At 45.7% G+C, this 23,584-nt stretch overlaps 1 protein-coding gene across 2 annotated transcripts; it reads right to left on the bottom strand.

Moving 5' to 3' along the window:
• Window positions 1-1,969: 1,969 nt before the first annotated feature.
• Window positions 1,970-23,348, bottom strand: LOC131189120 (uncharacterized). 2 transcript variants are annotated; one of them, XM_058164983.1, is made up of 2 exons: window positions 21,654-23,348; window positions 1,970-2,280 (listed from the first exon to the last, which is right to left on the bottom strand). In XM_058164983.1, the coding sequence occupies exons 1-2, from the start codon at window positions 22,986-22,988 to the stop codon at window positions 2,233-2,235; spliced, it is 1,383 nt and encodes a 460-aa protein (XP_058020966.1). In that variant the 5' UTR covers window positions 22,989-23,348; the 3' UTR covers window positions 1,970-2,232. The 2 variants fall into 2 exon arrangements, with proteins under 2 accessions (XP_058020966.1, XP_058020965.1); XM_058164982.1 differs by lacking the exon at window positions 1,970-2,280 and adding an exon at window positions 18,702-19,188 and having other exon boundaries at window positions 21,698-23,348.
• Between the last annotated feature and the right edge of the window lie 236 nt (window positions 23,349-23,584).

The raw sequence follows: 23,584 nt of genomic DNA, 5'->3' as shown, positions 1-23,584 counted from the left end.
AATACATAAGCTATAAGCTATTTGGGATAGACAATATAAGAGAAGAGAAATTGGCTTCATATTAATAAAATAGAGATGAATGGAAACAACAACTTCGGGAGAAAAATAATTGTCAGTATGCAAGAGAGCAGGGTTGTGTGATTGCTTTTTTGTCCAGTTTAAGCATGCTGTTAAGGGTTCAACAATAAAAACTTTATTGGCACTACAAGAGGTATTGAGGCTATATAGCCATTCACGGGATATGGTGTGGTACAGCACATTCATCTCGGTCCCTTTGCACTGTCCACACACTGAGAATCCAGGAAATCTTACCTAATTAAAATCTAGAATTTTTAAACACATGAAGAATCTACATCACGGGTATCAAACTCTCCGCATCTCGTTGCCATATCATGAAGTTTTTTTCCTCTTCTGAACCTGGGACAGGCGTGTCCTGCGTGTGACGCATCCAGTCCGCGGGCCGCCAGTTTGACAACCCTGGCATGAATAGAGTTATCATAACGTCCTTTCAGTTCTATGCAAAAATAAAGTCCCAACTCAAAGAGAAAATAGGAAGTCTCCCCCACCCCCACTCCAGTTTTAGAACATAGGATAAGAAAGGAATTAATGAGTTAGGCTTTTTCAGGACACAACAAAGCCAAGATGGTGCATAGCACAGGTCAGGTATTGCAACGTAAGAACAGGCTTTTAGGGTCATAGCTACTAATGGGATGAAATGTGTTATGTATCTTTAAATGTTTTGGCGGGAAACAAGCACGTTGCTGATTGGTTGAAGCCGCCGGTTAAACAGTATATAAGGAGAGGTTTTTCCCCAGCCACGCTGCTGGGTTCACCCTATATTAAAGAGCTGTTGTCACTACCCTGGTCTCCAGCCTCGTTACTTCCCGAACTTAACACTGGCGACGAAGGTGGGATTTCGAGGCTAAGGAGCACCAGAACCGAGCTGAAGCACGGAAGAACCGAACCCAGCAAACCCAGGGCAGAAACGCGGAGATGGCCAGTTACACTCCGCCCGCGCCGTTTGACCCAGCCAGAGAGAAATGGGGAACGTACATGACCCGTTTCGAAAGCTTCCTAGAAGCAAACGAACTGCAAGGAGTTCCAGACAACCGCAAAAGGGCATACTTCTTGAGCCACTGCGGTCCCGAGGTCATCGACATCGCGGAAGCCCTGGCAGAGCCAACGCCGGTACAATCGGTATCGTGGCAAACTCTGCAAACCCTGCTAAAAAACCATTTCGCGCCAACGCCGTCCAAATACGTGCGGCGTTTTGAATTTGGAGAGCACCGACAGCGAGAGGGCGAAACCATCGGCGACTACATGGCCGCCCTGCGGAAAGCCTCCAAAGACTGTGGGTACCGAGACCTAGACGAGGCGCTGCTGGAGCAACTCATCCGTGGGGTCAGAGACATGCGTTTGCAGAGGCGACTGCTATCGAAAAGCAATCTAATGCTGGCAAACGCCCTGGACGAAGCCAGAGCACATGAAATGTCCACCCAAGCGGCGGAGACCCTGCAACAGCCACTCACACCGAAGGCGAGCACAAAATCAACCCCGGTGCACCAAGAAGAGATCCAGACCGAATCCGACGGTGAGGATGAGGAAGGGGTTTGTCGAACCGAGAAACGCGGCAAAGAAGACCGGGACGAATGCGGAAGTTGCGGAGGTCAACACCAACGCCAACACTGCAAGTTCAAGGACGCTACATGTCGGCGGTGTGAGAAGAAGGGGCACCTAGCTCAAGTCTGTCGAGCTCCCCAACCTTCCCGCCGAAAATTCAAATCGACCAATCAGAGTGCGGGATCGGCAAGGCGACCCGTGATTGGCTCAAACAAAAAAGGCGCGAACTCGAATCAAACCACGGTGATAATAGGCCGCGCAACAACCCGGGTGGAGAAGAAGATCTTCACCAAGCCAAAAATAGAAGGAGTGCCGTGCCGACTAGAAGTGGACACCGGGTCAGCAATCACCATCATGTCCTGGGACACTTTGGCGAAAGCGTTGCCATCAGTCGCAAAGCGCCACCTGCAAACACAACGGCTACGAGTCCACGACTACCAAGGGAATCGCATCCCTGTTCGAGGGACCACCTCTGTCCGAGTCGAGTACGGACCACACAAGAAGACCCTGCCCATCACGATCGTCGAAGGGACCCTGCCTAGTTTGTTGGGACTAGACTGGTTCCGTGCATTGGGCATGGGAGTGACTGGCATCTACAGAAGTGACTGCAACCTAAAAGACATACTCATGAACGAGTTCGAAGATGTCTTCAAGGACTGCCTGGGCAAGTACAAGGGGACCCCTATTTCCTTCAACTTAGACCCCAGGTAGCCCCATTAGGTTAAAGGCAAGGAGAGTCCCTTTTGCCCTGAAACCTAAGATTGACAAGGAGTTAGATAAGCTCATAAATCAGGGGATTCTGGTGCCAGTCGATCACGCAAAGTGGGAGACACCAATCGTCACCCCAGTCAAACCAGATGGGTCAGTTAGAATCTGCGCTGACTACAAGGCGACGTTAAACAAAGCCTTACAGAAAAGCGCTTACCCAGTTCCCGTGGTGCAACACTTGCTGCACTCGTTGGGGCAAGGGCAAGTCTTTGCAAAGTTAGACTTGGCTCAAGCCTATCAACAACTGCCCGTGAGCGCCAACACAGCCGAAGCCCAAACGATTGTAACTCACAGAGGTGCTTTCAAGTGTACCAGATTACAATTTGGGGTGAGTGTGGCACCGGGACTGTTCCAAAATTTAATGGAACGACTTCTGCAAGGGCTCCCAGGGTAGTCCCTACTGATGATGTATTGATATCAGCGAAAATTTAGAGGAATTGGGGGAGCGTTTGAGAAAAGTTCTGGGCATTTTCCGGTCAGCCGGACTAAAGGTTAAAGTGAACAAATGCCAGATAGGGGTAGAATCCGTCGAGTTCTTGGGCTACAGAATAGACAAGAAAGGGATTCACCCCACTGAGAGCAAAGTCAAGGCAATAAGAAAGGCCCCAGCGCCCAAAAACAAAACAGAGCTACAGGCATTCCTGGGGCTAGTGAATTTTTACGCGGTCTTTTTAAAAAACAAGGCGACCGTTGCTGAGCCGCTGCATAAGCTTCTGGGAAAGAATACTGTTTGGTCTTGGGGAAAGTCGGAAGCTAGGGCTTTGAGCAGTAAAAACCTACTCTCGGCGATAGCCTACTGATCCAGTATCATAGCTCATTGCCTTTATTACTGGTTTGCGATGCCTCCCCACGGGTGGGGCTGTGCCCAGCCACAGACTTCCAAACGGCACAGAAGCCCCAATAGCCTTCTACTCCAGAACGATGTCCTCGACAGAGAGGAACTATAGCCAGTTGGATAAGGAAGCGCTAGCAATTGTGTCAGGGGTAAAAAAGTTTCATGAATACGTTTTTGGTAGAGACTTTGAAATTGTTACTGACCATAGACCGCTGTTAGGGATACTGGCGGGCGACCGCCCAACGCCTGTGGCACTTTCGCCACGATTGACCCGATGGACTATCTTCTTAGCCGCTTATTCCTACAAGCTGCAGCATCGACCCGGAAAAGAAGTGGGGCATGCGGACGCTTTAAGCAGATGCCCACTACCAGGGGCGATCGAAGACCCCACTCCGGGGACACCCATCCTGCTAATTGACTCTTTGGACTCTGGCCCAATCACATCTAAGGAGGTGGCTCGGGCATCATACCGGGACATTATTGTGAGGACTGTACTCGGTTGGGTACAAAGAGGGTGGCCCGCTGCGCCGGGCGAGCGTTTTAAGGAATTTGTAAAAAAACGTGGGGAACTGTCGGCTCAAGGGGGGTGCCTGCTATGGGGAGATCGAGTGGTGATCCCGGAGAAATTGAGGGAAAAGGTCTTGGACCTTCTCCACGAGGGTCACCCAGGGATCGTAAGGATGAAGGGGTAGCGAGAAGCTATGTGTGGTGGCCCCTAATGGACTCAGAAATTGCTGAGAAGGTAGGGAAATGCCTGGCCTGTCAGGAATCCAGACCCCTACCCCCAACGGCCCCAGTCAGGGAATGGGAAAAACCCCAAGGGCCCTGGTCGAGAATCCACATTGATTTTGCTGGCCCCTTCCACGGCCAAACCTTCCTAGTGGTGGTCGACGCCTTCTCTAAATGGTTGGAAATCATTCTCATGAGATCCATGACAGCCGAGGCGGTAATCGCAGCCCTACGGCACCTATTTGCAACCCACGGGCTGCCCGACACGCTAGTATCCGATAACGGCCCGCAATTCACGGCAACCCAGTTTGAGGAATACTTGGCAGACGAGGGCATCCGACATGCCCTCTCTGCGCCCTTCCACCCTGCGTCGAATGGCCTTGCAGAGCGTTCCGTCCGGAGCGCTAAAGAGGCATTGTCCAGACTCAAGCCAGGCGACTGGCAAACAAAGATAGACTTCTTTCTGGCCGTTCAGCATAGAATCCCCAGCACTGCAACAGGCAGAAGCCCAGCCGAATTATTGATGGGACGGAAGCTCCGGTGCCCACTCGACCGTTTGAACCCCCACTACACACCAGAGGGTTACAAGGGGGAACTGGAGAAAACCAGAGAAATGGGCATAGGCGACCGAGTGTGGGCCCGAAACTATGGGGACGGCCCAAGTTGGCTAGCAGGGCAAATCATAAAAGCAACCGGTCCAAAGTCATACTTAGTTGAGTTACAAGACAACCGGGTATGGAGGCGCCACATAGATCAGATAAGAAAACAAATAGCCGAACAATCCGAGCTAAATGAAACAGACCATGACCCCACATTATTTGACCCCACAGCTGACCGCAACCCGGAAGATGCGCAAGACTTAGCTGAGTCCCAGGAGGTCCAGCGACGCCATCAGGTTCCCCTTGGAAACAGCAGGGACGACTCTGAAATTAATCCAAGGCCGGATGGCCTAGAAAAAGAGTCTGCAAGTAATCCAGGGCCGGATAGCCTAGCAAAAGAGCTGGGAGGAGCAAACAGCCCCTCCGACCAGCTCAACCCACTCCCAAGGACTGAACCGCGCAGGTCCGAAAGAATCAGGAGACGCCCAGGTTATTTGCGTGACTACGTCGAAAAATAACATGTAAATATATGTAAATATAGGTAAAGTGTTTTCTGGGAGGGGAGGAGTGTTATGTATCTTTAAATGTTTTGGCGGGAAACAAGCACGTTGCTGATTGGTTGAAGCCGCCGGTTAAACAGTATATAAGGAGAGGTTTTTCCCCAGCCACGCTGCTGGGTTCACCCTATATTAAAGAGCTGTTGTCACTACCCTGGTCTCCAGCCTCGTTACTTCCCGAACTTAACAAAATGTATGTCTGTAGTTTAAAAATCAGCTGGCATAAATCTACAGCTAGCAACCTGTGTATATTTTGCAGAAACAATGTATTTTGCTTTTATGAGAATATGCTTTGTTCTCTAGCAGTGATCTTTTACTTCTGAGAAGAAACAAAACAGTTTGGCTTTCTAGCAGGAGTATTGAGAGAGGAAATTAAAAAGATGGCTTTGAAATCTCAGTATGCCCATGGATGAAGGACACAGGGTGAGAGATAACTTTCCTAAACAGCAAACATTTTGCTAAGAAACAGACTGATTGTGGTTGATTACGTGGCACCAGTTGTTGTTCTCTGAGTTGTTCTCAGCAATCATATAGATAGAGCTTCTAATGGATGATCTGTCCCTGACCTGGCCCTTCTGGTCTTCAAAGAATGCAACCCCTGAATCTATCCACTTTGCTGCTAGTCGTCTTTGTTTTCTCCTTCCTCCCATTTCCCCCAACTTTTTAAGCTTACCAAGAAAGGCCTTTGCATAACCTGACTAAGACTGTCTGATCAGAGGGAACTTTAGAGAAGGCAATTGGAAATTGAAACTCTATACAGCATCCCCTGTTTATTATGAGGGGGATTTGACAAGGGGGATGGAATTCAAGGAAATCTAAAAGAAGACACATTCATTAAAAGGAGAAATATCTCTTAAGTAATAGGAATGAAACCCAAACGTATCTAATTTGTGATGCTTCTCCAGCTCACCATACGAGAAGTAATATAATACATTTTGTAAAAGTTAAAATCTACTTGAGTGCTTTTATTAACTACTGGCCACGGTATATGTGCTGACACCCTCTGTAAGTGGCGCAAAGCACCATCATTGAATTGTGACAGTGGGGCCCAAAAACAAACTATCCAACATATAGTGATAGAGTGCTGTTAGATCCGATGATGGAAGAGACGGACACAGCTCTTTCAGTAACAACAGCTTCTTATTAGTAGGCCAGTACAACCCAACAGAATGCTAGTCTGGTAATGTCTTCTTTTATAGAGGGCTGCCAGACATTTTAACCAATGAGATTCAAGTACTTTCCCGCCATTTTGGAGGACCGGAGTGAAACCTATAGCACACTCCTTATATGGTACAAAACAAGGGCCAAAACAGAGCCTATAATCTAGGCTTTGCTGATATTCTTGCTGTGACAAATGAAGCAAAAAAAAAAATTATATCTGTAACCTAAACGTACATTTATAATATTTTAGGTTTCATATTTAATAGTTTATATTTTTTGTCCCTTGTGTTTTTTTAATCAAAATGTGATATGAATGTGCCATACAATCAATCCATCCATCCATACATACATATACATACATGCTGTTTATCCCTGAAAGTATAAGAAAAGCAAAAAAGAGAAACATGCAACAAGTCCTGGAAATAAGCCACAGGAATCCATGCCCTAATTTCAAGATCATCACAAGATGCAAGAGAAGAGAGAAGGGAGAACTGAATGCCCAGATGTCTTTAACAAAGCAATTATTAGCTATTTTTGCTTGCATTATTGTTGCAAAAAAATGGAAGAAATTAGAGAAAGCCAAAGAACGTGTGTGGCTCAACACCTTGGTAGAGATTAGATAATGAATAGCCTGAAGGTCCCGCTGAGTTGATGTCTATTGCCTCTATTTCAAGTCAATGCTGTCCCAAAACTGCTCCCCAAGTAATGGATAACCGAGGTTTTACACAGCATGGAAATTGTTAGAAGCTGGTATAATTAAGGAAAATGTAGGCCTGGCTCGCTTGTGGGTGAGGGCAAGAACGAAAGATTAGAGACACGTTAGAAAAACATATTACAGGTAGTCCTCGAGTTATGACCGTAATGGAGCCTGTCTATTATAGTTACAACTCATAATGGTTGTTAAGTGAGGCACCCACTTGTTTGCTGTGCTTAATGACCCCCACTCCTTCTCTCCCCAGATGCGTTTTTTAAGTAATTGGGACACTATGTGGGGCATGGAGTATTCAGGGTTAAGAGAAGGCCTGGGAAGCCTAGCGTAGGCCCAGGTTAAGCTGTCCAGGGCACCCCAAGGCTTCTCTCACCCCCTGAGGCCTCCCATGCTCTGCTTCCCATTCCACAGGGTGTTGACTCTCAGAACGACTTTAACTGAAGCCGATTTTTTTTAATTTCATTTTTAGGTTGCCGCACATATTATGTGGGGGGGGGGGCGGGACTACAGGGTGTGGGATATTTTCCTCCCATGTGCCAGACATAACAGCGATAAGGCCCATGGGAATCAAGGCGCCTCAACGAGAGCTCATAACGGCCAGAGGGAGTAGCTGATCAGACTGCCATCTACCTGATTGGCTAACATGACCTGTGACACTAGGAGAGATGGGGGAGTGACTATTTCTTTTATTCTTAACGAAACGCGGGAAATATTTAGAGTTGGTTTCACGTTTGAACGTGCCAATATGATGCACCCATTAAAATGGATCTTTGAGAAAAGCTAGAGCCTCAGAGTCCTGAATTGATTGGAACCATTACTCAGAACCATGACACCGAGTCTTTGCAGACCTCGAGCTTCCTTCCCACCCAACCAGCAGTGAAATCTGACCGGAACTAAACTCGTGCGAACCGGTAGCACCGGCAGCGGGAGGCTCCACCCACCCGCCGGGATGTCATTATGTCCCGTTTTTGACCCTCTGCACATGCAGTTCTCGTTCCCGAACCGGTAATGAAGATACGTGGATTTTACCGCTGCACCCAACCACTCAGCCAGAAATAACCAGTGGAATAGTTCAGGGTCTTAATCTTTGTACAGAAGCCAGCGATTTTCTTTAGATGAATTCTGTAAATAGATATCTTGTCTTATTCAGTGAGAGGGGTGGCATATAAATTTAATGCAGGTAGTCCTTGACTTACGATCACAATTGAGCCCAATTTTACGTTGCTTAGCAAGACATTTGTTAAGTGAGTTTTGCCCCATTTTACAACCTTTCTTGCCACAGTTGTTAAGTGAATCATTGCAGTTGTTAAACTAGTAACATGGTTGCTAAGTGAATCTGGTTTTCCCACTGACTTTGCTTGTCAGAAAGTCGGAAAAGGTGACTGAACACATGCAACCGTCATAAATATGAATCAGTCGCCAAATGTCTGAATTTTGATCATGTGACCAAGGGGATGCTGCAATGGTCATAATTGTGAAAAAATGTTCATAAGTCACTTATTTTCAGTGAGGTAACTTTGATCAGTCACTAAATGAACTGTTGTAAGTTGAGGACTACCTGTAAATAAGATAAAATAAAATAAAAATTTCTGTGGAGATTTCGAGTACAGCTGTCGGTGCAGAATTGGCTCTATACAGGAAAAGGTTCTGGGGCTTACATTGGCTGGAAATCACTTTTTTAAAGCCATTCCTTTTACTTTTGGGCTGATGGATTGAAAATTAAGTGATGAGGAAAAAGGGGATCAGGCCATGGTTATGGTCCTTGCTCTCCATCCGACCTGCAGAAAGAAAAGAAAAAAGTCTCATCTGAAAGATATTTGGACAAAAAAAAAAATCTTTGCAAATCAGAGCTTTGACTTTCAGTTATTACCATATTTTCCACAAAGATAAATTCAATAGCAGCTTTTCATTTCCAATTATATTAAGACAAGTCTAATTACAAACCAAGACCCGCTGAGTGGGAAAGCATTAGTTTAAAAGGCATCGTTTCAGTATTAAATTTGTTAAGCATTTAATTATCAGAGATTTCACAACCAATTCTGCTGATTAATTGTCCTGCCATTCAAGCGGATTATTGCCCCATTCATGAAGCCTAAGTTGCTCAAGTCCATTTACCTTAAAAGGAAAATTGCACTACTGGGTAGGATGATATTCTCTATGTATTGTTAAACATTTCACAATCATCAAGTTTAATGTTTTAATTCTTATTCCTGACCATTTTTTAATGTTTTCATGGTTTAATATTGTGCCTTTATTATGTTGTTAGCTGCCCAGAGTTTTCCGGTAGTAAGATGGGTGGCATATAAGTTTAATAAATAAATAAAACTATCAGAAAAATGTTGGCGCTGTGTAAATATCACTTCTGATGAAACATCCCATCTGCAAATTATTTATGGCAATGTGTATACTTTAACCTATTTCTATTCCTAGTCATTCTATTGGAATATCCAAGCTATGATGCCCTGAAATTATAATTATTATAATTATAATTATTAAATTATAAAAACTATGGCACAGTGATTAGAATGCAGCATTGCAGGCTAATTCTGCTGACTGCCAGCAGTTCAGCAGTTTGATTCTCACTGGCTCAAGGTTGACTCAAATTTTAATCCTTCCAAGGTCAGCAAAATGAAGACCCAGATTGTTGGGGGGCAGTATGCGGACTCTGTAAACGGCTTAGAAAGGGCTGTAAAGCACTATGCAGCACTATGAAGCGTATCCAGAAATATTTTACAAGAAGAGTTCTCCACTCCTCTGAATACAACAAAATACCTTATGCCACCAGACTTGAAATCCTAGGTTTAGAAAATTTAGAACTCTGCCGCCTGCGACATGACCTGAATTTAACTCATAGAATCATCTATTACAATGTCCTTCCTGTCGAAGACTACTTCAGCTTCAATCGCAACAATACACGAGCACACAATAGATTTAAGCTTAATGCGAACCGCTCCAATCTTGATTGTAGAAAATATGACTTCAGTAACAGAGTTGTTAATGCCTGGAATGTACTACCTGACTCTGTGGTTTCTTCCCAAAATCCCCAAAGCTTTAACCAAAGACTATCTACTGTTGACCTCACCCCATTTCTAAGAGGTCAGTAAGGGGCGTGCATAAGAGCACCAGTGTGCCTACCGTTCCTGTCCTAATGTTCCCTTTGATTGTATCCAATTTATATGATTATTTCATGCGTATACTTATATATACTGTTGTGTTTGACAAATAAAAATAAATAAAAAATAAAAATATAGGTCTAACTGCCATTGCTAAATGCTATTGCTACTTGTGGAGAAGGGACTTAATCCATTGAAAGCAGAAGCCGAATTCTCAGTTGACCTGTCTAATGCTGATCTGTGTCTTCTGAATCAGTATGGCAGAGTACAGTGGTGGGTTTCAAAAATTTTTACTACCGGTTCTGTGGGCATGGCTTGGTGGGCGTGGTTTGGTGATGTGGCAGAGGAAGGATACTGTAACATCTCCATTCCCACCCCACTCCAGGGGAAGCTTACTGCAAAATCTCCATTTCCTCCCGATCAGCTGGGATTCGGGAGGCAGAGAATAGATAGGGGCGGGGACAGCCAGAGGTGGTATTTACCAGTTCTATCAAAATTTCCGCTACCAGTTCTCTAGAACTGGTCAGAACCTGCAGAAACCCACCTCTGGCAGAGTACTAAGTAAGGCTACCAAATCTGGGTTGCAAAATTGTGAATGACTGGAAGATGATAGCAATTGGAAGAGTCAGAAGAAACTCAATTATCCGCATCACTCAGCAGTCATTGCAATCTTTGTAGCAAATTATGGTAGTCCTAAATGTTGCCTAGTTGCTGAATTTCAGTAAATAGTCGTGAAACTTTCAATGATTATAGACGAGATTATAGGACCTGAATAATAAACAAAAACTGACATGAACGGAGACATTTTTTAAAAAAGATTAGATTTCTTTCTGAATCATAGTTAGAAAATTAATCAGTAAAATAGAACCTGATTTTTTTTTTAAAAAAAAGCAAGCTTACTACAGGGTTAACTTAAGAACATATCTTGTTTCACACACACCCTCCCCCCAAAGGGATATTTCACAGTTGGAATTCTTTCCTGACTAAGAACTATAATATACTATAATAATTAATTTACTTGTACTCAGAGTTAAATTTATTTACTGAGAGGTTTTTAAAGATGATGTTTTAGCAGAAGCATGGAGTAAAAATAACTCTGATTAAAATGAAACATTAAAAACAGTTAAGACTAGAAAGTTCTCAAAATAATAAATATAGCTTTAAGAAGCAGAACAGCTATGATTTGGTATTTGATTATCAAATATAGTTTGATAATCTGATTATGGATATTTTCATATGTTTCCATATTGATTTCCAATTTGTTTTCAATTAAAATTTTATTTTGTGAGCCTGTCAGAGTTGCTTAGATGAGATGGGTGGCTTTACGAATTGAATAAACAACAACAACAATTAACAATCCATCCATGGATGCCCTCTTGTCATGGGGGAGAGGCTTGTGATGCTCTCTTGAGGTTGGTGGCATGTCTACCAGAAAGGTCACCCACACCACCCAGGATTTAGCAGAAGAATCAGAATAATCAACCCATTTATTATGGTAAGAAAACAGAAAAAAAATCCTATACTGGATTGATCAAAAGGACCATATCAAATGTTAGAATTCTTAGGAATCTCTCAAAAAATAGGTAATGGGATTCGAGGTATGGCTGGGCAACCAGGGTTTAGCTCTGTAAGATTAAAGGAAGAACAAAAATGATAGAAAAGACATGAATATACTACGTTTGAAAATCACATCATTATGACCTGCTATTATAAATCAGAACCAACAAACCATAGATACCGATTAGTGGCTTACAACTGAAATAAAAAGATCAGGGTAAGAGAAAAAGATTAAGGTTAGAATAAGGGTTGGGGTTGGGGTGGAGTTTAGGGTTGGGGTTGGGGTTTAATTAGGATTGGGTTACATTTAGGGTTAGGATTACATTTAGGATTAGGGTTAGGGTTACTGTTAGCGCTAGGTTAGGGTTAGGGTTGCAGATAGAAATGTTTGCGTTAGGGCTAGGATAAAGGTTAGGGTTAGAGTTAGGGTTAGAGTTAAGGTTAGTGTTAGATTAAGGTTGCATTAGGGTTAAGGTTAGGGTTAGAGTAGGGTTACGCTTAGGGCTAGGGGTAAGGATAAATTAGAATTAGGGTTGGGTTTGGGTTAGGGTTAGGGTTAGGGTTGGGCTTGGGTTAGGGTTAGGGTTAGGGTTAGGGTTAGGGTAAGATTAGGGTTGGATTAGGGTTAGAGTTGGACTTGGGTTAGGGTTAGGATTAGGGTTAGGGTTAAGGTTAGTGTTAGATTAGGGTTGCATTAGGGTTAAGGTTAGGGTTAGAGTAGGGTTACTCTTAGGGCTAGGAGTAAGTATAAATTAGGGTTAGGGTTAGGCCAGGGGCCAGTTAGGCCAGGTTAGGTTAGGCCAGGCCAGGCCAGGGCCAGGCCAGGCCAGGCCAGGCCAGGTTAGGCCAGGCTTGGGCCTGGGACAGGATAGGGTTAGGCCAGGCCAGGCCAGGCCTGGGTTTAGGGCCTGAGCCTGGGCTTGGATCAGGTTAGTGTTAGATTAGGCCAGGTTAGGTTAGGATTACTGTTAGTGCTAGGTTAGGGTAAGGGTTGCAGATAGAAATGTTTGTGTTAGGGATAGGGTTACGGTTAGGGTTAGATTAGGGTTGCATTAGGGTTAAGGTTAGGGTTAGAGTAGGGTTACGCTTAGGGCTAGGGGTAAAGATAAATTAGGGTTAGGGTTAGGGTTAGGGTTAGGGTTAGGGTTAGGGTTAGGGTTAGGGTTAGGGTTAGGGTTAGGGTTAGGGTTAGGGTTAGATTAGGATTGCATTAGGGTTAGAGTTGGACTTGGGTTAGGGTTAGGATTAGAGTTAGGCCAGATTAGGGTTGCATTAGGGTTAAGGTTAGGGTTAGAGCAGGGTTACTCTTAGGGCCAGGAGCAAGCATAAATTAGGGTTAGGGTTAGGCCAGGGCCAGTTAGGCCAGGTTAGGTTAGGCCAGGCCAGGCCAGGCCAGGCCAGGCCAGGCCAGGCCAGGTTAGGCCAGGCTTGGGCCTGGGACAGGATAGGGTTAGGCCAGGCCAGGCCAGGCCTGGGTTTAGGCCTGAGCCTGGGCTTGGATCAGGGTTAGTGTTATGGTTAGGTTTAGGATTACTGTTAGTGCTAGGTTAGGGTTAGGGTTGCAGATAGAAATGTTTGTGTTAGGGATAGGGTTACGGTTAGGGTTAGATTAGGGTTGCATTAGGGTTAAGGTTAGGGTTAGAGTAGGGTCACGCTTAGGGCCAGGTTAGGGTAAGATAAATTAGGGTTAGGCAGGGTTAGGGTTAGTTAGGCCAGGCCAGGTTAGGGTTAGGGTTAAGGTTAAGGTTAGGGTTAGGCCAGGTTAGGTTAGATTAGGATTGCATTAGGGTTAAGGCCAGGGTTAGAGTAGGGTTACGCCAGGCCAGGGGCAAGGACAAATTAGGGTTAGGGTTAGGGTTAGGGTTAGGGTTAGGGTTAGGGTTAAGGGTAAGGCTTTGGGTTAGTGTTAGGGTTAGAGTTAGGGTTGGATTGAGGTTAGGCCAGGTTAGGGTTAGGCTTTGGGCCTGGGACAGGATTAGGCCAGGCCAGGCCAGGCCAAGGCCAGGCCAGGCCAGGCCAAGGCCAGGCCTTGGGCCTGGGACAGGGCCAGGCCTGGGCCTGGGCCCAGGGCCAGGCCAGTGCCAGTGAGGCCAGGCCAGGCCAAGGTTAGGGTTAAGGCCAGGCCAGGCCAGGTTAGGCCAGGCCAAGGCCAGGCCAGGGCCAGGCCAGGTTAGGCCAGGCCAGGCCAGGTTAGGTTAGGCCAGGTTAGGTTGCAGACAGAAATGTTTGTGCCAGGTTAGGCCAGGCCAGGTTAGGCCAGGTTAGGCCAGTATTAGGATTAGGGTTAGGCCAGGGCCAGGGCCAGGTTAGGCCAGGCCAGGGCCAGGTTAGGCCAGGTTAGGCCAGGCCAGGGCCAGGCCAGTGCCAGGCCAGGTTAGGGGTTACTGTTAGTGCTAATTTATTATTATTATTATTATCCTAATAATAAATTAGGGTTAGGCCAGGTTAGGGTTAGGGCCAGGTTAGGTTAGGGCCAAGGCCAGGTTAGGGTTAAGGGTTAGGCTTTGGGCTTGGGATAGGGATAGGGTTTGGGTTAGGGCCAGGGCCAGGTTAGGCCAGGCCAGGGTTAAGGTTAGGGTTGGGGTTAGGCCAAGGCCAGGTTAGATTAGGGTTGCATTAGGATTAGGCCAGGCCAGCTTTAGAGCCAGGCCAGGCCAGGTTAGGGTTAGGCCAGGCCAGGTTAGGCCAGGTTAGGCCAGGCCAGTTAGGGTTGCAGATAGAAATGTTTGTGTTAGGGTTATGTTAGGGTTAGGGTTACGGTTAAGTTTAGGGTTAGTATTAGGATTAAGGTTAGGGTTAGGGTTAGTGTTAGTGTTAGGCCAAGGCCAGGTTAGATTAGGCCACGCTTAGGCCAGGCAAGGACAACCACGCCAGGCCAGGCCAAGGCCAGGTTAGGGTTAGGCCAGGTTAGGTTAGGGTTAGGCCAGGCCAGGTTAGGCCAGGCTTTGGGCCCAGGGCCTGAGCCTGGGTTGGATCAGGGTTAATGTTATGGTTAGGGTTAGGGTTAGGGTTGGGGTTAGGGTTAGGGTTAGGGTTAAGGTTAGGGTTAGGGTTAGGGTTAGGGTTAGATTTGGGTTGCATTAGGGTTAAGGTTAGGGTTAGAGTAGGGTTACGCTTAGGGCTAGAGGTAAGGATGAATTAGGGTTAGGGTTAGGGATAAGGGTTAAGGGTTAGGGTTAAGGGTTAAGGGTTAGGGTTAAGGGTTAGGCTTTGGGCTTGGGATAGGGTTAGAGGTAGGGTTTGGGTTTAGGGTTTGATTTTGGGTTGGGTCAGGGTTAGAGTTAGGGTTAGTGTTAGGGTTAATGCTTGGTTAGGGTTATGGTTGCAGATAGAAATGTTTGCGTTCGGGTTAGGGTTAGGGTTAGGGTTAGGGTTAGGGTTAGGGTTAGGGTTAAGGTTAGGGTTAGGGTATGGGTTAGGGTTAGGGTTAGTGTTAGATTTGTGTTGTATTAGTGTTAAGGTTAGGGTTAGAGTAGGGTTACGCTTAGGGCTAGGGCTAAGGATAAATTAGGGTTAGAGTTAGGGTTAAGGGTTAGGCTTTGGGCTTGGGATAGGGATAGAGTTAGGGTTAGGGTGAGGGTTTGGGTTTAGATTTTGACTTTGGGTTGGGTCAGGGTTAGTGTTATGGTTAGGGTTAGGGTCAGGGTTAGTGTTATGGTTATGGTTAGGGTTAGGGTTAGGGTTAGGGTTAGGGTTAGGGTTAGGGTTAGGGTTAGGGCAGGGGTGAGTTCTACTTACCTTTACTACCGATTCGCATCGTGCCTGATTCGTATGCACAGATTGCTTTTGATGACCTTCTGGTCAGTTGGCAGCGTCTCCCGCCAGTTTTACTACTGGTTCTGTAGAACCGGTCCGAATCGGGGGCAACCCACTCCTGGGTTAGGGTTGTTTTAGGAAACTAAAGGCTTAATTTTGGCTGCTCAAGAGCAAGCTATTCAAACTAATGCCAGAATCAAGACCAGAATTGGAGCGGAGGGATATCAAATGATTCAAAGTGTATATTGTGCAAAGAAGCAGAAGGAATAGTAAATATTAGCTCTTACAAGAAAATAATGCAAACTGGATATAAACAATGATGTAACACAGTCACCAAAACAATTCTCTGGAACATGTGTAAAAATTATGTGCCTCTAATAAATTAATAGTGGAAACACAGAGTTGAAAAATTGGTTAAAATAGTGTGTGATTTTCAAGCACAAACTGTTAAAGTCTTGGCTCATAATATACCAGGTGTAACTGGATTGAAAATAAGAAATTGTGGTTATTTGATGCGGCAATATCAGGGGACAGTAGAATAGAAAGCAAAGCATTGGAGTTCACGAAGTCTCAAGATCTGAAAATCAAAATTTTTGAAAGATATTGGCACACTGAGTGACATACAAAAAAATCTTGGATGGCACTTAGAAAATCTGCACATTGATTTAATTTCTAGTTGTCAATTATAAAAAGCCAAACTACTTGGATTCACAGATATATTATGCTGATACATTATCACATCCTAAGTTCTTGGAAAGAATTTAATGTGTATGAAGGCTAACACCAGCTAATGAACTGGCAACTGGCAGACTTCACATTGTTGTGAACAGATAATAATAGTGTTATGGGAACAACATAGGGAGGGCATCCTATATCTTGGCTAATTCTCAGAGATAGTGAATGTTTAACTTGGAAAGAAACTTATCAGTTCAATATTTTAACATTATGGAATGTTAAAATTAGAGGCTATGTTTCCCAAACTCTGTGTGACCTCCTGTCAGACCTGGAAGTCATCTCTTACATCTTTTACTTCAGGCCTGCCACATTTTCTGTGGTGGGAAACTGGGAGGGAGGATTGTATGGAGTGTGGAGGATATATGGTCAAAATAACATTCTTTCTCAGAGAGTCAAGGCCGCCTTGGCCCTGCAGCTGTGATGAGGTGACTGGGAGTTATCTCCACGTTTTGAATGGTGCCTGATTGGATCATGTGATGGACATGTGGAGTGTTGGGCAGGGACTTGAACTTTCTTTTGGGTGGGGAAAACCTGGAAGCTTTCTGATTCGGGTTTTCCCAGATGTGCCAATATGACATCTCTAATAAAATGGAACTTTGAGGAAGCTCAAGATTCGGAGTTTTCTTTCGTTGGGAGTGTTACTTGGAACCCTGACATTAACCTGAACCCGTACAGAACTGACTAATGATGATGTATTTAGCACTGAATTTTTAAAAGTTCTTCGTTGACAAACTGATCACCCTCACTCACTAATTTATCAAAACCCTCAATTTTAGTCAAAGGAAACTTTATCGTATCAGATATGCCAATAGGAGGGAATATTTGCAGCTCAGGGTTGAAGTGTGGGATCCTTGGTGCTCCCATAGTATCAGGGTTTAATTGCAGAGCAGATAAGTTGCATAATTAATGAAACCGGGAAGTCCTGGATAGTTCTAAAGTTCAATTTATGATGCAGTTCACTTATACCCATAAAGTGCACTCACTACAGCATTTGAACAGGAAGCCAGCTTTGCCAAAACACTTGGTGCCAACCTTTCTAGCATCAAGTGTTGGTGGAAAACAAAACAACAACAACAACACAAGGCTCACCTTCTCACCTTTTTTATTCCCAGTCCTCTGCTGTTCCTGCTTGCACTTTGTTTATTTGACATTTGCCTATAGAGTGGCTGTAGAGAATACAAAAGCTTACTAGTATCATTTTAACATGATGGAGTCCTGGAAGAAAACGACTCTAATTTTATGGAATTAGGGCAAATTAAAATAAGAGATAAAATCCAATATTTTACATTTGAAAAGCCTGGGGCAGCAGAAAGATCTTTAGTTGCTGTCTGCATGTGTACAGCCATGGTGCTAAGGGAGCGTTCTAAATACAATCTCTAAATAGTCTTTTTCCAGGTAGATTCCATCTGTTAAAGAGAAAATTGATGCAATTGTTAACATTGCTTACATCGGTCATTTACGGAATTCTTTCAATGCCATTGGTTTTATGGGAAAGTTCTCCTAATATCCACATTTTTTTTTAATATGCTCTGGCCTCAAATGCTGTTTATTGTATTTCATACAATAAATTGGCTTTTGAACAAAAATCTAAGCCTTTCATATTTGCTTTCTTTTGCACCTCTCCTTAAGGACAAAAATAGGAAATGCTACAAAAAAAAAAAAAAAGAAAGATTAAGGAGGATGGTGATTGATGTAAATTAAGGATAAGCTACCATATATATCAGGGTACAAATGCTGAAATGCAGTACCATAATTGAAAAAGAAATACAATGCCTCTCACCATAGCAGCCAGCCTGTGACAAGGACATCTATATTTATTGAGCATATTGTCCAGGTGCAAACCATTAATAGACAACTTTAAAGTCCTTTCCTAAGATCATTTATCTTAAAAATCAGTTTGGGACTGGATAGCTCTTCAAAAAAAAAAAAAAAAGACCTACCTCATGTAGAGTAGAAATCTATTATTCTTAAATGAAGGTATCGTAAATCTTTTTTTGGTGTGCGTTTAGTTTGATGAGTTTTTTTGTTGGACAGCCAGTAGCTTTGTACAGCATAAAATAGGCTTTTAGAGGAAAACATTCAAGTTAGGAATATAATTTTTGCATGAAAAATTATTGGAGAATGATGAAGGCGTGAAAGAAAAGAAGGTTTAATTTAGGACATGTCCTGTTGATAGAAAAGCCTAATTTAGTTAATGTAAGCTAAATTATTTAAAAGCCTGTTTTGTGATCTCTTCCTGTGTGGAAAAAGAGAAGTCAGGTAAATATCTGAGATCAGAGTCAGAAGAAAAAAGATAAGTGAGAAGAAAGAAAGAAGCAATGGAAGCACAGAAAATATTAAATAACCAGCATGGAGTATGCGATGTGAAGAATTACAAAGTAAGTCTTTTAAATAAAAAATGCAAAGTTCTTCTGCTAACTAACTGCACATCTATTTCCCTTAGTTATCAATATTTTTAGAGGTGCACAAAGTTAGGGCATGCAAACAGGAAGTCCTCAACAACTTGCACCCTAACTTCATTGTTAAGTTCTGGAAGTAACGAGGCTGGAGACCAGGGTAGTGACAACAGCTCTTTAATATAGGGTGAACCCAGCAACAGGCTGGGGGAAAAACCTCTCCTTTTATACAGTTCTGCTGGAGGCTTCGTCCAATCAGCAACGTGCTGATTTCCCGCTCAAATATTTAAAGGTACAAACATGAATACATAACACTCCTTCCCTCCCAGAAAACACTTTGTCTCTATTTACATATTTATTTACATGTTATTTTTCGACGTAGTCACGCAAATAACCTGGGCGTCTCCTAGTTCTTTCTGACCTGCGCGGTTCAGTTCTGGGTGGTGTTTTGAGCTGGTCGGAGGGGCTGTTTTCTCCTCCCAGCTCTTTCTCTGAGCCAACGGGCTCTGGATTATGGGCTGACTCTTTTTCTTGGCCATCCGGCCTTGGATTACTTCTGAGACTTTCCCAGCTGTTTCCCTCGGGAACCTGATGGCGTCGCTGGAACTCTGGGACCTCAGCTAAGTCTTGCGCCTCCCCCGGGTCATTGTCAGCTGTGAATTCAAATTGGTATTGGTCATGATTTGTTTCATTTGGTTCGGTTTGATCAGTTATTCGTTTCCTTAACTGATCTATGTGGCGCCTCCACACTCGGTTGTCTGGTAGCTCTACCACGTACGATTTTGGCCCGGTTATCTTTATTATTTGGCCTGCGAACCAACTAGGGCCGTCCCCATAGTTACGGGCCCACACCCGGTCGCCTATGCTCATTTCCCTTGTCTTTTCTAGTTCCCCCTTGTAACCCTCTGGTGTGTAATGGGGATTCAAACGGTCAAGTGGGCACCGGAGTTTCCGTCCCATTAGTAATTCGGCTGGGCTTTTCCCGGTGGCCGTGCTTGGGGTTCTGTGCTGGACGGCTAGGAAAAAGTCTATCTTTGTTTGCCAGTCACCTGGCTTGAGCCTGGACAATGCCTCCTTAGCGCTCCGGACGGAACGCTCTGCAAGGCCATTCGACGCAGGGTGGAAAGGCGCAGAGAGGGCATGTCGGATGCCCTCCTCTGCCAGGTATTCTTCAAACTGGGCTGCCGTGAATTGAGGCCCATTGTCGGACACCAGAGTGTCCGGCAACCCGTGAGTTGCGAATAGGTGGCGCAGGGTTGCGATTACTGCTTCGGCCGTAGTGGATTTCATGAGTATGATCTCCAACCATTTAGAGAATGCATCAACCACCACTAGGAACGTTTGGCCGTGGAAAGGGCCAGCAAAATCAATGTGGATTCTTGACCAGGGCCCTTGGGGCTTTTCCCATTCCTGACTGGGGCCGTTGGGGTAGAGGTCTGGACTCTTGGCAAGCCTGGCATTTCCCTACCCTCTCAGCAATCTCTGCGTCCATGAGTGGCCACCACACATAGCTTCTAGCTAACCCTTCATCCTTACGATCCCTGGGTGACCCTCGTGGAGGAGGTCCAATACCTTTCCCCTTAATTTATCAGGAATTATTACACGATCACCCCATAACAGGCACCCCCCTTGAGCCGAGAGCTCATCTCGTTTTTTAACAAATTCTTTGAACCGTTCGCCCGGCGCAGCGGGCCACCCTCTCTGTACCCAACCGAGTACAGTCCTTAACACAATGTCCCGGTATGATGCCCGAGCCACTTCCTTAGATGTGACTGGGCCAGAGTCCAAAGAGTCAATAAGTAGGATGGGCGTCCCCGGAGTGGGGTCTTCGGTCGCCCCTGGTAGTGGGCATCGGCTTAACGCGTCTGCATGCCCCACTTCTTTTCCTGGTCGATGCTGCAGCTTGTACGAGTAAGCGGCTAAGAATATAGTCCATCGGGTCAAGCGTGGCGAAAGTGCCACAGGCGTTGGGCGGTCGCCAGCCAGTATCCCCAGTAGCGGTCTGTGGTCAGTCACGATTTCAAAATTCCGCCCAAAGACATACTCGTGGAATTTTTTAACCCCTGACACAATGGCTAGTGCTTCTTTGTCTAATTGGCTGTAGTTTCTCTCTGGGGAGGACATCGTTCTAGAATAAAAAGCTATAGGGGCTTCTGTGCCGTTTGGAAGTCTATGGCTGAGCACAGCCCCCACCCCATAAGGGGAGGCATCGCAAACCAACACTAGTGGTAGTGAGTTGTGATATTGGATGAGCAGGCTATCACTTGAGAGCAGGTTCTTTACTGCTTCGAAAGCCCTATTTTCTGTCTTTCCCCAAGACCAAACAGTATTTTTCCCTAAGAGCCTATGCAGCGGTTCCATAGCAGTTGCTTTGTTCTTTAAAAGACCGCATAGAAATTCACCAACCCCAGGAATGCCTGCAGCTCTGCTTTGTTTTTGGGCGCTGGAGCCTTCCTAATTGCCTTAACCTTGCTCTCAGTAGGGTGAATTCCTTTCTGGTCTATCCGGTAGCCCAAGAAATCGACGGATTCGACCCCTAACTGGCATTTGTTTGCCTTGACTTTTAATCCGCTGTCCGGAAAATCCCCAAAACCTTTCTTAAACGCTCCCCCAATTCCTCCATGTTTTCCCCTGAAATTAGGACGTCATCAAAGTAGGGGACTACCCCTGGGAGCCCCTGCAGTAGTCGTTCCATTAGGTTTTGGAACAACCCTGGTGCCACACTGACCCCAAATTGCAATCGGGTGCACTTGAATGCCCCCCTGTGCGTTACAATCGTTTGGGCTTCGGCTGTGCGGGCGTCTACGGGCAGTTGCTGGTAGGCTTGGGCCAAGTCTAACTTCGCAAAGACTTGCCCTTGCCCCAAAGAGTGCAATAAGTGTTGCACCACGGGAACCGGGTAAGCGCTTTTCTGTAAGGCTTTGTTAAGCGTCGCCTTGTAGTCAGCGCAAATTCTAATTGACCCGTCCGACTTTATTGGGGTGACGATTGGCGTCTCCCACTTTGCATGATCGACTGGCACCAAAATCCCCTGGTTTATGAGCTTGTCCAGCTCCTTATCGATTTTTGGTTTTAGGGCAAAAGGGACTCTCCTCGCCTTAAGCCTAATGGGGGCTACCTGGGGGTCTAAGTTGAAGGAAATAGGGGTCCCCTTGTACTTGCCCAGGCAGTCCTTGAAGACATCTTCGAACTCGTTAAAGAGAATGTCTTTCAGGTTACAGTCACTTTTGTAGATGCCAGTCACTCCCATGCCCAGGGCACGAAACCAGTCTAGTCCCAACAGACTGGGCAGAGTTCCTTCGACGATCGTGATGGGCAGGGTCTTCTTGTATGGACCGTACTCGACTCGGACGGAGGTGGTCCCTCGAACAGGGATGCGATTCCCCTGGTAGTCGTGGACTCGTAGCCGTTGTGCTTGCAGGTGGCGCTTCGCGACGGACGGCAGCGACTTCGCCAAAGTGTCCCAGGACATGATGGTGATCGCTGATCCCGTGTCTACTTCAAGCCGGCACCGTACTCCCTCTATTTTTGGCTTGGTGAAGATCTTCTTCTCCACCTTGGTCGAGGCGCGGCCTATGACCACAGTTGTTTGGTTGGAATCCGCGCCTTTTTTGTTTGAGCCAATCGCGGGTCGCCTTGCCGATTCCGCGCTCTGATTGGCCGATTTGAATTTTCGGCGGGAAGGTTGGGCCGCTCGACAAACTTGAGCTAGGTGCCCTTTCTTCCCACACCGCCGACATGTTGCGTCTTTAAACTTGCAGCGTTGGCGCTGGTGTTGACCCCCGCAGCTTCCGCATTCGTCTCGGTCCCCTTTGTCGCGTTTCTCGGTGCGGCAGACCCCTTCCTCGTCTTCACCGTCGGATTCGGTCTGAACCTCCTCCTGGTGCACCGGAGTTGCCTTCGCGCTCGCCTTTTGTGGGACCGGCCTCTGCAGTGTCTCTGCCGCTTGGGAGGACATTTCATGTGCTCTGGCTTCGTCCAGAGCGTTGGCTAGCGTTAGGTTGCTCTTTGCTAGCAGCCGTCGCCGCAAACGGATGTCTTTGACCCCCCGGATGAGTTGCTCGAGGAGCACCTCGTCTAGGTCACGGTATCCGCAGTCCTTGGACGCTCTTCTTAGGGCGGCCATGTAGTCACCGATGGATTCGCCCTCCATCTGCCTTCGCTCTCCGAATTCAAACCGCCGCACGTATTTGGACGGCGTTGGTGCGAAGTGGTTTCTTAGTAAAGTCTGTAAAGTTGGCCACGACACCGACTGCAACGGCGTTGGCTCTGCCAGGGCTTCCGCGATGTCGATGACCTCCGGACCGCAGTGGCTTAAGAAATAAGCCCTTTTTCGGTTGTCTGGAACTCCGTGCAGTTCGTTGGCTTCTAGGAAACTTTCGAAACGGGTCATATACGTTCCCCATTTCTCCTTAGCCGGGTCGAACGGTGCGGGCGGAGTGTAACTGGCCATCTCCGCTTTTCTGCCCTGGATTTGCTGGGTTCGGGTCTATCGTGCTTCAGCTCGGTTCTGGTTCTCCTCAGCCTCGAGATCCCATCCTCGTCGCCAATGTTAAGTTCTGGAAGTAACGAGGCTGGAGACCAGGGTAGTGACAACAGCTCTTTAATATAGGGTGAACCCAGCAACAGGCTGGGGGAAAAACCTCTCCTTTTATACAGTTCTGCTGGAGGCTTCGTCCAATCAGCAACGTGCTGATTTCCCGCTCAAATATTTAAAGGTACAAACATGAATACATAACATTCATCATATCATATAAAAATGCTTTCTCTCCTTCTGCAATTCATTTAGTATTTACCTTGGATCCAACTTTCATATGCTTGCATTTGGTTTGGTCTCATTCTACAGCTCATACGAACAAGACCTAAGTGGATAGCATTTCTTTCTCCTCCAGCATAATCTGTCCTTAGTTTCTGTCACTTGCAAAAGAAGTGATGTTATCAAAACATGGTGAAATATGAATTATTCCAAGGTTGACACGATTAAGCTAAATTTGTCTGCTAGATTTTTCTAGTCTATCATACAAGGAATGCAATAAGATTAAGCTTGCC

This window comes from Ahaetulla prasina, chromosome 1, assembly GCF_028640845.1.
Source record: "Ahaetulla prasina isolate Xishuangbanna chromosome 1, ASM2864084v1, whole genome shotgun sequence".
In the NCBI taxonomy this organism is placed as follows: Eukaryota; Metazoa; Chordata; class Lepidosauria; order Squamata; family Colubridae; genus Ahaetulla; species Ahaetulla prasina.
This window is presented reverse-complemented; position numbering and strand designations above follow the sequence as displayed.

Bases quoted from the DNA above. Each gene is read 5' to 3' on its own strand.
- LOC131189120 (XM_058164982.1), bottom strand. From the start codon at position 22,988: ATGGCCAGTTACACTCCGCCCGCACCGTTCGACCCGGCTAAGGAGAAA. The intron at 19,189-21,697 runs GCAAGTACAAGG...TTGAATTCACAG, and splicing joins TGTCTTCAAGGACTGCCTGG to CTGACAATGACCCGGGGGAG.